Below are 16,756 nucleotides of genomic sequence, written 5' to 3'. Positions count from 1 at the left end.
GATGCAGAAAAGCTTTCGACAAAATTCAACACCGATTTATGATAAAAACTCTCTACAAAGTAGGCATAGAGGGAACCTACCTCAACATAATAAAGGCCATATATGACAAACCGACAGCCAGGAACCCACATTGTTCTCAATGGTGAAAAACTGAAACCGTTTCCACTAAGATCAGGAACAAGACAAGGTTGCCCACTCTCACCACTGTTATTCAACATAGCTTTGGAAGTTTTAGCCACAGAAATCAGGGAAGAAAAATAAATAAAAAGAATCCAAATCGGAAAAGAAGAAGTAAAACTGTCACTGTTTGCAGATGACATGATACTATACATAGAGTATCCTAAAGATGCTACCAGAAAACTACTAGAGCTAATCAATGAATTTGGTAAAGTAGCAGGCTACAAAATTAATGCACAGAAATCTCTTGCATTCCTATACACTAATGATGAAAAATCTGAAAGAGAAATTAAGGAAAACTCCCATTTACCATTGCAATAAAAAGAATAAAATACCTAGGAATAAACCTACCTAAGGAGACAAAAGACCTGTATGCAAAAGACTATAAGAGATTGATGAAAGAAATTAAAGATGATACAAACAGATGGAGAGATATACTATGTTCTTGGATTGAAAGAATCAACATTGTGAAAATGAGTATACTACCCAAAGCAATCTACAGATTCAGTGCAATCCCTATCAAACTACCAATGGTGTTTTTCACAGAACTAGAACAAAAAATTTCACAATTTGTATGGAAACACAAAGACCCCAAATAGCCAAAGCAATCTTGAGAAAGAAAAATGGAGCTGGAGGAATCAGGCTTCCTGACTTCAGACTATATGACAAAGCTACAGTAATGAAGACAGTATGGTACTGGCACAAAAACAGAAATATAGATCAACGGAGCAGGATAGAAAGCCCAGATATAAACCCACGCACCTGTGGTCACCTTATCTTTGGTAAAGGAGACAAGAACATACAGTGGGGAAAAGACAGCCTCTTCAATAAGTGGTGCTGTGAAAACTGGACTGCTCCATGTAAAAGAATGAAATTAGAGCACTTCCTAACACCATACACAAAAATATGCTCGAAATGGATTCAAGACCTAAATATAAGGCTAGACACTATCAAACTCTTAGAGGAAAACATAGGCAGAACACTCTATGACATAAATCACAGCAAGATCCTTTTTGACCCACCTCCAAGAGAAATGGAAATAAACACAAAAATAAACAAATGGGACCTAATGAAACTTAAAAGCTTTTGCACAGCAAAGAAAACCATAAACAAGACAAAAAGACAACCCTCAGAATGGGAGAAAATATTTCCAAATGAAGCAACTGACAAAGGATTAATCTCCAAAATTTACAAGCAGGTCATGCAGCTCAATATCAAAAAAACAAACAACCCAATCCAAAAATGGGCAGAAGACCTAAACAGACATTTCTCCAAAGAAGATATACAGATTTCCATCAAACACATGAAAGAATGCTCAACATCATTAATCATTAGAGAAATGCAAATCAAAACCACAATGAATTATCACCTCACACCGGTCAGAATGGCCATCATCAAAAAATCTACAAACAATAAATGCTGGAGAGGGTGTGGAGAAAAGGGAACCCTCTTGCACTGTTGGTGGGAATGTAAATTGATACAGCCACTATGGAGAACAGTATGGAGGTTCCTTAAAAAACTAAAAATAGAACTACCATATGACCCAGCAATCCCACTACTGGGCATATACCCTGAGAAAACCATAATTCAAAAAGAGTCATGTACCAAAATGTTCATTGCAGCTCTATTTACAATAGCCAGGACATGGAAGCAACCTAAGTGTCCATCAACAGATGAATGGATAAAGAAGATGTGGCACTTAAACACAATGGAATATTACTCAGCCATAAAAAGAAACGAAATTGAGTTATTTGTAGTGAGGTGGATGGACCTAGAGTCATACAGAGTGAAGTAAGTCAGAAAGAGAAAAACAAATACCATATGCTAACACATATATATGGAATCTAAAAAAAAAAATGTCACGAAGAACCTAGGGGTAAGACGGGAATAAAGATGCAGACCTACTAGAGAATGGACTTGAGGATACGGGGAGGGGGAAGGGTAAGCTGGGACAAAGTGAGAGAGTGGCATGGACATATATACACTACCAAACGTAAAATAGATAGCTAGTGGGAAGCAGCCACATAGCATAGAGAGATCAGCTCGGTGCTTTGTGATCACCTAGAGGGGTGAGATAGGGAGGGTGGGAGGGAGGGAGACGTAAGAGGGAAGAGATGGGGACATATGTATATGTATAACTGATTCACTTTGTTATAAAGCAGAAAGTAACACACCATTGTAAAGCAATTATACTCCAATAAAGTAGTTTTAAAAAGAAAAAAAAAACAACACTTCTTAACACCATACACAAAAATAAGCTCAAAATGGATTAAAGACCTAAATGTAAGGCTAGACACTATAAAACTCGTAGAGGAAAACATAAGGAGAACACTCTATGACATAAATCACAGCAGGATCCTTTTTGACCCACCTCCTAGAGAAATAGAAATAAAAACAAAAATAAACAAATTGGACCTAATGAAACAAGCTTTTGCACAGCAAAGGAAACCGTAAACAAGACAAAAAGACAACCCTCAGAATGGGAGAAAATATTTGCAAACAAAGCAACTGACAAAGGATTAATCTCCAAAATATCCAAGCAGCTCATGCAGCTCAATATCAAAAAAACCAACAACCCAATCCAAAAATGGGCAGAAGACCTAAATAGACATTTCTCCAAAGAAGACATACAGATGGCCAAAAAGCCCATGAAAAGCTGCTCAACATCACTAATTATTGGAGAAATGCAAATCAAAACTACAATGAGGTATCACCTCACACCAGTTAGAATGGGCATCATCAGAAAATCTACAAACAACAAATGCTGGAGAGGGTATGGAGAAAAGGGAACCCTTTGCACTGTTGGTGGGAATGTAAATTGATAACAGCCACTGTGAAGAACAGTGTGGAGGTTCCTTAAAAGACTAAAAATAGAACTACCATATGACCCAGCAATCCCACTACTGGGCCTATACCCTGTGAAAACCATAATTCAAAAAGAGTCATGTACCACAATGTTCACTGCAGCACTATTTACAATAGCCAGGACACGGAAGCAACCTAAGTGTCCATTGACAGATGAATGGATAAAGAAGATGTGGCACATGTATACAATGGAATATTACTCAGCCATAAAAAGAAACGAAATTGAGTTATTTGTAGTGAGGTGGATGGACCTAGAGTGTGTCATACAGAGTGAAGTAAGGCAGAAAGAGAAAAACAAATACCGTATGCTAACACATATATATGGAATCTAAAAAAAAAAATGGTTCTGGTGAATCTGGGGCAGGACAGGAGTAAAGACACAGGCGTAGAGAATTGACTTGAGGACATGGGGAGGAGGAAGGGTAAACTGGGACGAAGTGAGAGAGTGGCATTGACATATATATACTACCAAATGTAAAACAGATAGCTAGTGGGAAGCAGCTACATAGCACAGGGATGTCAGCTCGGTGCTTTGTGACCACCTAGAGGGGTGGGATAGGGAGGGTGGGAGGGAGACGCAAGAGGGAGGGGATATGGGGATATATGTATACATATAGCTGGTTGACTTTGTTATACAGCAGAAACTAACACAACATTGTAAAGCAATTATACTCCAGTAAAGATGTTAAAAAAAAAAAAAAGAATCCACCTTCCAATGCAGGGGACACGGGTTCGATCCCTGGTTGGGGAACTAAGATCCCACATGCTGCAGGGCAAGTAAGCCCGTGCACTCTAGAGCCCGCGTGCCACAACTAGAGAGCCCACACGCCACAACTACTGAGCCCGTGCACCACAACTGGAGAGAAGCCCGCATGCTGCAAAGAAGGGCCTGCACACCGCAATGAAAGATCCTGCCTGCCGCAAGGGAGATCCCATGTGCTGCAACTAAGACATGATGCAGCCAAATAAATAAATAAATAAATATTTTTAGAAAAAAGAAACAGGATTCAGCTTGGCTTTTAGGCATAATTTATGATAAAAGATTTTAGTGTTTGAATTACATTACCAAATATAGTTGTAGAGTCTCTTTCCCTGGAGATCTTTTAAAAACAAGACTAATTTAACTTAAACTCTGCTAAGGAGTGGGGAGTTGAACATTGGTTAGATTATTAGTATTTTAGTAACCAAAATAATTAACGTTTACTATTTCTCAGGTTCGAAATGTGAGGTGCATTAAATGTCACAAGTGGGGTCATGTCAATACAGATCGAGAATGTCCTTTGTTTGGTCTTTCTGGAATTAATGCAAGTTCAGTTCCCACTGATGGCTCAGGTAGGCACTGGACGTAATTTATTTGTTTGTTTTAGAATTTATAAGAGGGCAAACAAGGGAAGCTAAAATAACTTTTTTTTTTTGTCTCTCTGGGTATTGGTTTGATTCGGTTTAGTTTGGTTTTTGGGGGTTAGGTTACATACCCAAAATATGATGGTCAACAGGAAACTCTGATCATATGTTTTGAATTTGAAATGCTGTATATTAGAATTTAATTTTTTTAGCCAAGGGCCCTGTGAAATTGATTTTAAAAGTAACAGATGTATTAAACATAGTTTATCAGGTTGGTAACCTAAAAATAGAAGGAAGAAATGGCTATTTCTCATATTCATGTCCTTCCGAGTTGTAGAACTGGGCTGGACAAAAGCCTCAACAATTGCACTTTTTGTTTCTGAGATAAAATCAAAATTGAGTTTTTAAAGATGTTAGATATATTAAAATTAATTTTTACTTGAAAGTTATTTACCTTCCTGCATGTTATTGTCTACTTAAGAAAAATTGGTCTAATTTGGTTTGGATCATTTGGGTTCTTTTTATAAAAAGATACTAAAACTGAGAAGTTTTAACTTAAATTTATCGGTGCCTTGTTAGTATGTTGTTGAGACAGCCACGCTAATCCAACAGTAACTCATAGTGAATCATAATAGCAATAACCTGCTTAACCCTGTAACCTTAAGTCATTTCACCTTTATGAGTTTCAGTTCATTTTAAAATAAGGATGATAATATAACTCGAGATTTTCAGAATTTTTTAAACAGCTATAGAACCTTTTTAAAATTTTTAAAAATAAATCCTACACGTAATCCCAGTGTATAGAACATATAAAGGCAGAGCTGCTGTATTGAAGCAAATGTTCTGGGCGTGAAGCCCCAACCTCTCAGCTAATCTAGGCCTGTGATGCACCTCTTTAGGCTCCCTGAGGCTTCCACTGCCACTTCTGAGCCCAGGGTTCACCCTCAATCAGCATATGACCTTCAGCCCTCTTCTACAGCTAGACATTGGGCTTTCTTCCAGCAAGCCAGATGCAGGCTATAGGATTCAAGATGCCAGTTCTCATATTAGGAGTTTAGGAATTTGATCCATTATCAGGTTTGACACTGTCTCATTAATGGTGTTACGAATGTCAGGATGGCTAGAGGAAGTACAGACAGAATATTGCAACTGATTTTTTAAAAATCCTTATTGCTCTTTAAACAAGTTTAAAAAACCACATCTTAAGTAAAGGGAAAACTGCTCAGTAGTGAGAAAATAGCCATACAGACCTTGGTCTGGCAATCTCTGACAAAAGAACATCCCGTTGATGCCAAAGTGCAGGTACTCTTAAAACCCACATACTATGCTCCCTCTCCCCTGCCCTCACTCAACTGATGAAAGACGGGAGAGAAGCTCCCAAAGAAATAAAGCCCCAAAGAAAATGAGGGCAAAGTAGGATGAAGAACCCATTGGCGCAAATATCTCTGACCACTTATTTTGGTAGTCACAGGGATCTGTTGTTGTGTTTGAAAGGTATATTCTGTTTGCTGGAAGGGGTTGCATCTTTCTTCATTCTTTCGCCATCCTTGTGGTGCTCTTCCAGCTACCTGACCCCTGTGTTGGCTAGGGGCAGGCAGTGGCAGTTGCTGTCTTTGTTCCTCAGCCTTGTCTTACTTTGATTCTGCTTGGAGAGAATGAGTAGGATAGACTCCAGGATACTAGGAGACTAGGATGTAGACTGTAGACTAGGATAGCCCTTTATTTAGTAACTAACAGACCTGCTTTCTCTTGAATCTGTATTAGAAAGTCTACTAACAGCAACAAAAAGAACCAGTGCTAAAGGTTTAAAAGAAAAACACATCCAGTGTTGGAGCAAGTATGATGAAATGAACATTTTAATCCACTATTGATAAATTGGAGCAGCCTTTCTCAAGAGTTATTTGATGATATGTATCAAAAGTCTTAAGAACATGCATATCGTTTTACTGGAAATTCAATGTCCAGGAATTTATAGTAAGAAAGTGATAAGGTAGATGCTCAAAGGTTAATAGTAGTAAAGATTAGAAATAACCCTAAATGTCTGTCAGTAAGGTGTTGGTAAAATAAACTCACTCATTTATTCAACAACCACGTATGGAGTGCTTACTCTGTGCCAGCCATTTTTCTAGGCTCTCAGAACACAGTAGCAAGACAGAAGAGGTTCTTACTTTCATTCTATTGGGAATGACACAAAATAAACTAATAAGAAAGTACTAGGTATTTATAAATTCTGTGGTTAAAATTACATTGGATACTGTGATAAGAGCTAAATGGGGAATAACTAGATGAGGTGGTCAGGAAAGGCCCCTCTGAGGAAGTGATGTTAGGCTGAGACCTAGATGACAGAAAAATGCAACCACGCAGGATCTGGGAGAAGAGCATTTGGTATCTCAGGCAGAAGGAACAACCTTCCACACAGAAGGAACCGTAAGTTCAGACTGTGGAGGTGTGGAGGTACATAGATGCCTGATTTGGAACCCCTGCTCTCTACTTAGTAGCCATGTGACTTTAAGCAAGCTGCTTAACTGCTCTGTGCCTCAGTTTGCAGTGTCTGTAAAATAGGTATTATACTAGTACCTACCTCATAAGGTTGTTAAGAGAACTAAATGAGTTAATACACGTGTAGTGCTTAGAATAGCACCGGGCACATACACTTTATTGATGTATTTTTTTACATATATAAGTTTATTTTATTTATTTATTTTTGGCTGCATTGAGTCTTCGTTGCTGCACATGGGCTTTCTCTAGTTGCAGCAAGCGGGGGCTACTCTTTGTTGCAGTGTGCGGGCTTCTCATTGCAGTGGCTTCTCTTGTTGCAGAGCATGGACTCTAGGTGCGCGGGCTTCAGTAGTTGTGGCTTGTGGGCTCTAGAGCACAGGCTCAGTAGTTGTGGCACATGGGCTTAGTTGCTCTATGGCATGTGGGATCTTCCTGGACCAGGGACTGAACCTGTGTCCCCTGCATTGGCAGGCGGATTCTTAACCACTGCGCCACCAGGGAAGCCTTATTGGTGTATTTTAAAAAAATTAATTATGGGGACTTCCTTGGCGGTCCAGTGGTTAAGACTCCGCGCTTCCACTGCAGGGGGCATAGGTTTAATCCCTGGTTGGGGAACTAAGATCCTGCATGATGTGCAGCGTGGCCAAAAATTTTTTTTTAATTTTTAAAATAAATTAATTATGGAATTAATTGGAATACCAATATAGCCAAAATGGAATACCATATAGCCATTAGATATAGATATATGAATCAAGCTATTGATCTATGTTGACACATGAGGGTATACCAGGATATATCAAGTAAAAAAAAAAATTAAGCAGTATTTTAAGTTTCTTAAATCCTGTGTCTTACTTTTCTAAGAATACCTCAAAGCACTGAACTCTATGATAAGATTATGGTAAAAATAGATCAGTAACTTTCACCATCTGTGATACCACATAAGATGATGAAAGTTACTGAGCTATTTCTGATGCACTGTCAGCGTTGAGAACCATCAGCTTCAGCTGTATGTAAGAACAACGGAAGATTTGGGAAACAGGACCTTGTTTGTTCGTTTAAATTATGTTTTACTAATATTACACAGTCATAAATTTATCCTACAGAAATAATCATCGATACATCCCAAGATTTTTGTCATAAAGCATTGTGTATAATAGTAAGACAGGTAGAGAACCTAAATATCTAATAAAAGGATGTAAGTAAATAATTATGGGATATTGCCACAGGGGAATTACTATACTATGCAACCATTAAAAATGATAGGAAGATTTCTTAATGAATGGATGTTGTTTACAACATTTGGTCAAATAAAAAAAATTATAAAACAAGGTAATTACATGGATTCCATTCATGTTTCTCTTTATATCTTTAGGTAGACATATAGAGAGATACTTTTAGAAAAATAAAAATGCCTGGAAGGAGATACACTAAAATATTAACAGTGGTTATACATTTATAGTTTTTAAAGGAATATTAGAGGAATTATACATAGAAATAAATTATTTAAAATGGTTTTGCTCACTTAACACCTTTTAAAGTTTGACCTGAATTTAGCAACACCACTTAACTAACATTATTAGAAACTCCTAAAGGTTTCTCAAAACCAAATCAAAAATACTCTACTGTATCAAATAGGAAAGCAAATAATGATGTTATATTCCAAATTTGAATGCAATGAAAAATAAACTGGCCAATTTCCTAATCCACTTGCTGATTCAAGCTAAAAACTTTTCATTAAAAAAAAATCACCTACTGAATAATGTCTCACCAGTGAATAGAGATTATTTTTGCAATAAGGCAATTTCAGTGGATACGGTTATCATGGGATAATCACACCCCTGGGGTACAGCCTTGTGCCTGTAATCTCCCAGGAGTGTAATTATTTCATGATAACTGCACCCCCTGGTGTTACATTATTTCTATTATGAAATTCTTAGTTTAGTATATAAAGTAACTTACTTTGATCACTGGAAACTGCAAGGTGCTGTTAGAACGTTCCAGCTGTGAGGTTTACAGAGACCAGCTATAAGATTTACTTCTCCTTTACAAAGTTAAATTAGGCAATCAAAATGCTTCTTTTGGCTAAGCTGGTTTAGAATATCTTTTCTACTGATAAGATCATCTTAACTTTATAAGTTTTTGTCCACTCTAGATACATCAAAATTATATATAAAACTTATAAGCTTCAGTGGTGACTGAATTTTTATAAAATATTTCTATATTACAACATAACTAAATGCCTGGCCCACCAGCCTTTTGTTTATACTCTGTAGCCCTTACTCTTTTGTTGTTGTTGTTGTTGTTGATGTTCTCTATTGTATTTTATTCTCTATTTCATAAATTTTCACCCCAATATCTATTGTTCCTTTCTTTCTTTTTGCTTTGGTTTTAGTTTGCTTATTAAGGTTAAGATTAGGTTATTGTTTTTGTTTTTTTTTTAATAAATTTATTTATTTTATTCATTTATCCTTGGCTTTGTTGGGTCCTCACTGCTGTGCACGGGCCTTCTCCAATTGCGGTGAGTGGGGGCTACTCTTTGTTGTGGTGCGCAGGCTTCTCATCGTGGTGGCCTCTTCCGCTGTGGAGTACGGGCTCTAGGCGCGTGGGCTTCAGTAGTTGCAGCACACGGGCTCTAGTTGTGGCTTGCAGGCTCCAGGGTGCAGGCTCAGCAGTTGTGGCGCACAGGCTTAGCTGCTCCGTGGCATGTGGGATCCTCCCAGACCAGGGCTCGAACCCGTGTCCCCTGCATTGGCAGGCAGATTCTCAACCACTGCACCACCAGGGAAGCCCAGCCCTTACTCTTATCATTGCCTCTTACCTTCTGTTACCTACTCATGTTTTTAATGTATATTGAAATTAAACATCATTTTTGAAATCCACAGTGGGGGTTTTCAACAAAGCAAGTGGGTTGTTTTGTTTTGTTTTGTTTGGTTTGGCTTTAGTAGATTTAATGGTCACATATATCTGTATGTCTACTACTTAATCTTTTTGTTTGTTTTGTTTCAGTCTTATTTGTGTTTTTTCTTAATAGATTTTTTCTTAAGAGCAGTTTTAGGTTCATAACAAAACTGAGAGAAAAGCACAGAGAGTTCCCATATACCACCTGCCTCCACAAATACATAGCCTCCCCCATTATCAGCATCACCCATCAGAGTGGTACATTTGTTATAGTTGATGAACCTACATTGACACACCATTATCACCCGAAGTCCATAGTTTACCTTAGGGCTCACCCTTGGTGTTGTATATTCCATGGGTTTGGACAAATGTATAATGGCATGTATCCACCATTATAGTATCATACAGAGTAGTTTCACTGCCCTAAAAAATCATCTGTGCTCGGAGTATCCATCCCTCCCTCCCCTCTAACCCCTAACAACCACTGATCTTTTTACTGTCTCCATAGTGTCACCTTTTCCTGAAGGTCATACAGTTGGAATCTATAGTATGTGGCCTTTTCAGATTGGCTTCTTTCACTTAGTAATATGCATTTAAGGTTCCTCCATGTCTCTTCATGGCTTGATAGTGTATTTGTTTTTAGTGCTGAATAATATTACGTTGTCTGGATGTACCACAGTTTATTGATCCATTCACCTGCTGAAGGACATCTTGGTTGCTTCCATGTTTTGGCAGTTATGAATAAAGCTGCTATAAACATCTATGTGCAGGTTTTTGGAATGTGATTGCTGGATCATGTGGTAAGAGTATATTTAGTTTTATAAGAAACTGCCAAACTGATCCAAGGTAGTTGCACCATTTTACATTCCCACCAACAATGAATGGGAGTTCCTGTCGCCCCACAGCCTCACCAGCATTTGGCATTGTCCGTGTTAGGAATTTTGGTCATTCTAGTAGGTATGTATTGGTATCTCATTGTTCTATTTTTCATTTCCCTGATGACATGTTATGCAGCACATCTATTCATATGCTTATTTGCCATCTGTATATCTTCTTGGAGAGGTATCTGTTAGGCCTTTGGCCCATTTTTCTAAACTGGGTTATTTGCTTTCTTATTGTTGAGTTTTAAGAATTCTTTGTATATTTGTGGTATCAGTCCTTTATCAGATATGTCTTCTGCAAACATTTTCTCCAAGTCTGTGGCTTGTCTTTTCATTTCCTTGAGCAAGTGTTTTTAATAGCTTTATTGAGTTATAATTTACATACAATACAGTTCACCCATTTGTAGTATACAATTCAATGGCTTTGAATTTGTATATTCACAGAGTTGTACATCCATTACCACAGTCAATTTTAGAACATTTTCATTTCCTCAAAATGAAACCCCACGCCCCTCAGTTCTTATCCCCAGTCCCCCGTCTCCCCCAGTCCTAGGCAGCCACTAACCTACTTTCTGCTTTTTTTGTTTTGTTTTGTTTTGTTTTTTGATTGCGTATTCTGGACATTTCATATAAATGGAATCATACAATATGTAGAAAAGAAAAATTTCACACTTTAACACAAAATTTCCTTGCCTCTCCCTACCCCAAACACGTAGCTTCAGTGTCCTCTCTCCACGGGTCTGGACATGTCATCTTCCTTACCTACTGATGTACACCAATATGCACAGAGTATTGTTAACGAGGGAAACTCATCCAGGCGGCCCAGAGTTTTTATTAGGGTTTAATTACATGGGCATGATTCATTGAATCATTGGCCATGTGGTTGAACTCAATCTCTCGTCCCTCTCCATTCCCCCAGAGGTCAGGCTGATATGTGGCTCAAAGCTTCAACTCTTTAATCACATGGTTAGCCTTTCTGGTGTGGCCAGCCCCATCCTGAGTCATCTCCTTGGCAAACCTATCTAGGGGCTCACCATGAATAACAAAGACACTCCTATCACTCAAGAAAACTCTGAGATTTAGAGGCTCCCTTCCATGAATTGGGGGCAGAGTTCTTTATTATACAGCAGTTATATTTTCATTTTCATTTAGTTCAAAATATTAAGTTTCTCTTGAGACTTCTTCTATCTGAGTGTTATTTAGAAGTGTGTTTATTTAATCTCCAAATATTTGGGGATTTTCTGGCTATCATTCTGTCATTCGTTTCTAGTTTAATTCCATTTTGGTCTGAGAGCATTCTTTGTATGATTTCTATTCTTTTAGTATTAAGGTATATGCTAAGGTTATGGCTCAGCATGTGGTCTTGGTGACTGTTCCATATGACAGGGGTCCCCAACCCCTGGGCCGTGGACCAGTACCGATCCGCGGCCTGTTAGGAACTGGGCCACACGGCAGGAGGTGAGCAGTGGGTGAGCAAACGAAGCTTCATCTGCCGCTCCTCATCACTCCCCATCACTCGCATTACTGCCTGAACCATCCCATCCCACCCCCCACCCCCTGTCTGTGTTAAAATTGTCTTCCATGAAACCAGTCCCTGGTGTCAGAAAGGTTGGGGACTGCTGCCATATGAGCTTAATGTGTATTCTGCTGTTGTTGGATGAAGTACTCAATAAATAACAACTAGATCTGGTTGATAGATGGTGCTGTTCAACTATATCCTGCTGATTTTCTGCCTGCTGGATCTGTCCATTTCTGATAGAGAAGCACTGAAGTCTCCAACTGTAGTTGGGGATTTGTCTATTTCTAAAAACACTTCTGTTAGTTTTGGCTTCACATATTTTAATGCTCTGTTGTTAGGTGCATATACATTTGGGATTGTTATGTCTTGGAGAATGAGCCCCTTTTTCATGAAGTAATTGTCTTTCTTTATCCTTGATAAATTTCCTTGGTCTGAAATCTGCTTTATCTGACAATAGTGTAATACTCCAGCTTTATTTTATTAGTGTTAGCATGGTATATCTTTCTCCATATCTTTACTTTTAATCTCTCTCTCTGTGTCTTTATATTTAACTTGGGTTTCTGTAGACAACACAGAGTTGGATCTTTTTTTATCTATTATTGACATAATTGGATTAAAATCTGCCATATTTATAATTGTTTTCTATTTGTTGCCCTTGTTCTTTGTTTTTGTCTTCCACTCTCTGCTTTCTCTGGTTTTAATTGAGTATTTTATGTGATTCCATTTTCTCTCCTCTCTTAGCATATCAATTATGCTTAATTTTTAAAAAATTTTAGTTGTTGCCCTAGAATTTGCAATATACATTTACAGCTAATCTAAATCCACTTACAAATAACACTGTACCACTTCATGAGTAGTGCCAGTACCTTATAACAGAGTAAACCAATTTCTGTTATATAACACAGTAAACCAATTTCTGTTATATAACACAATTCCTTTCTCCTGTCTCTTATAACATTACTGTCATATATTTCATTTATCCATAAGTTATAATGCATCCAGTTTATTCTTGCTGTTATTATTTTGAATAATATGTTATCTGTTAGATCAGTTAAAAATAAAAAACATAAAATATTGTACCTTTTATTTCTTCTCAAATGCTCTTCCTTTATGTAGATCTAAGTTTCTGATCTATGTCATTTCCTTCTTTCTGAATAAATTCTTTTTAATATTTCTTGAAAGGCAGGTCTACTAGTAACATGTTCCTCAATTTTTGTTTGCCTGAGAAAGTATTTCTTCTTCACTTTTGAAGGCTAATTTTACTAGATACTGGATAATTTCTATGTTGGTAGGTTTTTCCTTTCAACTTTTAAATATTTCACTCCACTCTCCTCTTGCTTGCATGGTTTCTTAAGAGAAGTCTCATGATTCTTATCCTTGTTCCTCTCTCGGTAAGGTTTTTTTCCCCCTTTGACATCTTTCAAGATTTTCTCTTCATCTTTGATTTTCTGCAGTTTGAATATCATATACCTAGGTACAGATTTTTGGTATTTATCCTGCTCCATGTTCTCTGAGCTTCCTGGATTTGTGGTTTGGTGTCTATCATTAGTCTTGAGAAATCTCAGCCATTATTATTTCAAATATTTTTTTCTATTCTTTTCTGTCTTCTCTCTTTCCCTTCTGGTATGCCTGTTGTACATATGTTGCACCTTTTGTAATTGTCCTAAAGTTTTTGGATATTCTGGGTTCCCTTTTTTTTTTTAATTTTCTGTTCAGTTTGAGAAGTTTCTATTGACCTATATTAAAGCTTACTGATTCTTTCCTCAGTTATGCCTAGTCTACTGATGACCTCATCAAAAGCATTCTTCATTTCTATTAGTGTTTTTTATTTCTATCATTTCCATTAGATTCTTTCTCAGAGTTTCCACTTCTCTGCTTACAGTACCTATCTGTTTTGCATGTTGTCCACTTTTTCCATTAGAGCCCTTAGCATATGAAGCTTAGTTATTTTAGATTCCCAATCTGATAATTCCAGAATCTTCATTATAGCTGAGCTTGATTCTGATGCTTGCTTTGTCTTTCCAGACTGTGGTTTTTGCCTCTTAGCATACTTGTAATTTTTTGTTGAAAGCCAGACATGGTGTATCAGGTAGACAGAACTGAGATAAATAGGCCTTTAGTGTGAGGTTTTGTGTTTATCTGGCTAGGAGTTAGGTTGTATTTACTCTTTGCTATAGCTGTAGATTTTAGAGGATAAATATCCTCTGGTGTCATTGTTTTGGTCTCCTCTGTTATCTTTGGGTTTCCCTACAGACTCTGTTAATAGAGGCTGAGCCTGGCTTCAGTTGTAATCTTCTGTTATTTTACAGGAGCCCTACTGTTGTAGTGGTAAGATATGAGGGGAGGGGAAGCATTCTATAATCCTATGACTAGGTTTCAGTTTTTTAGTGAGCTTCTGCCCCTGGGCTGTAACCTTCACAAGTGTTTCTCAGCTTTTTTTCCCCCAACTTCTCAGCTTTTTTTCTTCACCCACATAGGTTAGGCTCTGGTGAAATAGCTTCCTTTGAGGGTAAGCATTTGTTCAGGACAACAAAATGCTCTGGGCGTATTTCAAGATGATTACTTTTCCCTTCCCACTGTTGGAAGTACAAGGGGATTGTTATTTGATGTTCACAGTGAGAACCTGGTGGGACTTCTGGAAGTAAAACTCACAGAAGTGTTGGGGCCCCTTTAAGGTTGAGCCCCCAGGAGTTTTCATCTCTCAAACTAGTCCTTGCTCAGTCTCCAAGAATAGTCAGTTATCCTTTAAGTATTTCTACCAATTGCTGGCTCTGTTGGTTTCTGGTCTCGGTAAACTGAGTCTCTGTATCACCTGTCTCTCCCATTTGGGGGCAGTGATTTGCTCTGTGACCTCAATTCTCCGATAGATCTATAAGATTTATTGATTTTCAGTTTTTTCAGCTTTTTACTTGTTGTGAGAATGGGAGGATTTTCAGGCTCTTCATATATTGGACTGAAGCCTAAAAGTTGTAAAAGCAACATAAAAGTGAAGAAACATTGATTCAAAATTTGTTAACATAAGATTCATATTGTACTAATTATTTAACTTTTGTTTTTTTTAGGTTTAAGTTGCTATATATTTAAAGTGACTTTGCCATTTTTAAATGATTTTTTAAAATTTATTTATTATTTATTTTTGGCTGTGTTGGGTCTTTGTTGCTGTGCTTGGACTTTCTCTAGTTGCGGCGAGCAGGGGCTACTCTTTGTTGCGGTGTGCGAGCTTCTTATTGTGGTGGCTTCTCGTTGCAGAGCACGGGCTCTAGGCACACGGGCTTCAGTAGTTGTGGCACATGGGCTCAGTAGTTGTGGCTCGCGGGCTCTAGAGCACGGGCTCACTAGTTGTGGTGCATGGGCTTAGTTGCTCTGTGGCATGTGGGATCTTCCCAGACCAGGGCACGAACCTGTGTCCCCTGCATTGGCAGGAGGATTCTTAACCACTGTGCCACCAGGGAAGTCCCTGCCATTTTTTTTTTTTTTTTTTTTTTGCGGTATGCGGGCCTCTCACTGTTGTGGCCTCTCCTGTTGCGGAGCACAGGCTCCGGAATCGCAGGCTCAGTGGCCGTGGCTCACGGGCCCAGCCGCTCTGCGGCATGTGGGATCTTCCCGGACCCGGGCACGAACCCGTGTCCCCTGTATCGGCAGGCGGACTCTCAACCACTGCGCCACCAGGGAAGCCCCCTGCCGTTTTTTTAAACTTAATTTTAAGAATATTTGGAACTGACTCTATATGATAATATGGTAAATTTCATGTTTTTAATAAAAGTACATTTTAAATGCAAAATGGTATCACTGGATATTCTTGACATATACAAAATTTGTTTTTCTTTATAACGCCTAAGTATGAGATCCAGCCATACCACTAACAGCTAAAATGATGATTGGTACTTAATATTTCAGGTTTCTCTAACCAGTCTTGTGTACGCCAAAGGTTTTAGGGCGTTTAAACAATATGAAAATTAAGAATAGCTTAAATTGAGGAAAGTATTATTTTATACTTGTTGCAAACGTTTGTTTACATATCGGTGCTCTTTTCCTTGCCTTATTTCCCCTAAGTCTTGATTTAATTTTTGTTGAAGAATATTACACTAAGCTGTAGTACTAATAGCAGTTTCCTGCAATAGTACTCCCACATGCTGCTCCTCCATCTTTCCATCAACCTCTCATGTTGGAGGAATTTTTGTTGCTTGAGAATATGTTTGGGAAATTTAACAAAATATTTGTCTGATCATAAGCTTGTACTAGAAGGACACCTAGGAACATGCTGGAGGGACTTTGTTTAGAAAGAAAGATGATAAACTCTGTTGTCCTTCTGGCACATCCCACCCGTATCTATTACGGAGTTCTTTTATGTAACTCTTTGAAGAAGTTGAATCCTCCCAGGATAGCTACTGAGATAGCCCTACATCTGATGGCAGAATTTTTTTAAATCCTTCAACATAATTCTACAGCAGAAAAAGTATTTGTGTTACCAGAATCCCTTTAAAGCTAAACTCTTCAAATAGGTAGATATTAAAATTAATAAAGGATTGACCTCAAAATAAAAAGGAAAGTTAGGCAGGCACCATTTCTTCTC

General features: G+C 38.0%; 1 protein-coding gene across 1 annotated transcript in view; it reads left to right on the top strand.

Moving 5' to 3' along the window:
* The window catches only part of CIRSR (corepressor of RBPJ and splicing regulator), a 40,636-nt gene that overhangs the window by 12,491 nt on the left and 11,389 nt on the right, over positions 1-16,756 (top strand). The window contains 1 exon segment of the mRNA XM_079710625.1: positions 4,257-4,374. Coding sequence (XP_079566751.1) covers positions 4,257-4,374 — 118 coding nt within the window.

Source organism: Hyperoodon ampullatus (genome assembly GCF_949752795.1).
Source record: "Hyperoodon ampullatus genome assembly, chromosome: 8".
Taxonomy (NCBI): Eukaryota; Metazoa; Chordata; class Mammalia; order Artiodactyla; family Ziphiidae; genus Hyperoodon; species Hyperoodon ampullatus.
The sequence above is the reverse complement of the archived record's forward strand: the minus strand, read 5'-3'. Positions and strand labels throughout refer to the sequence as shown.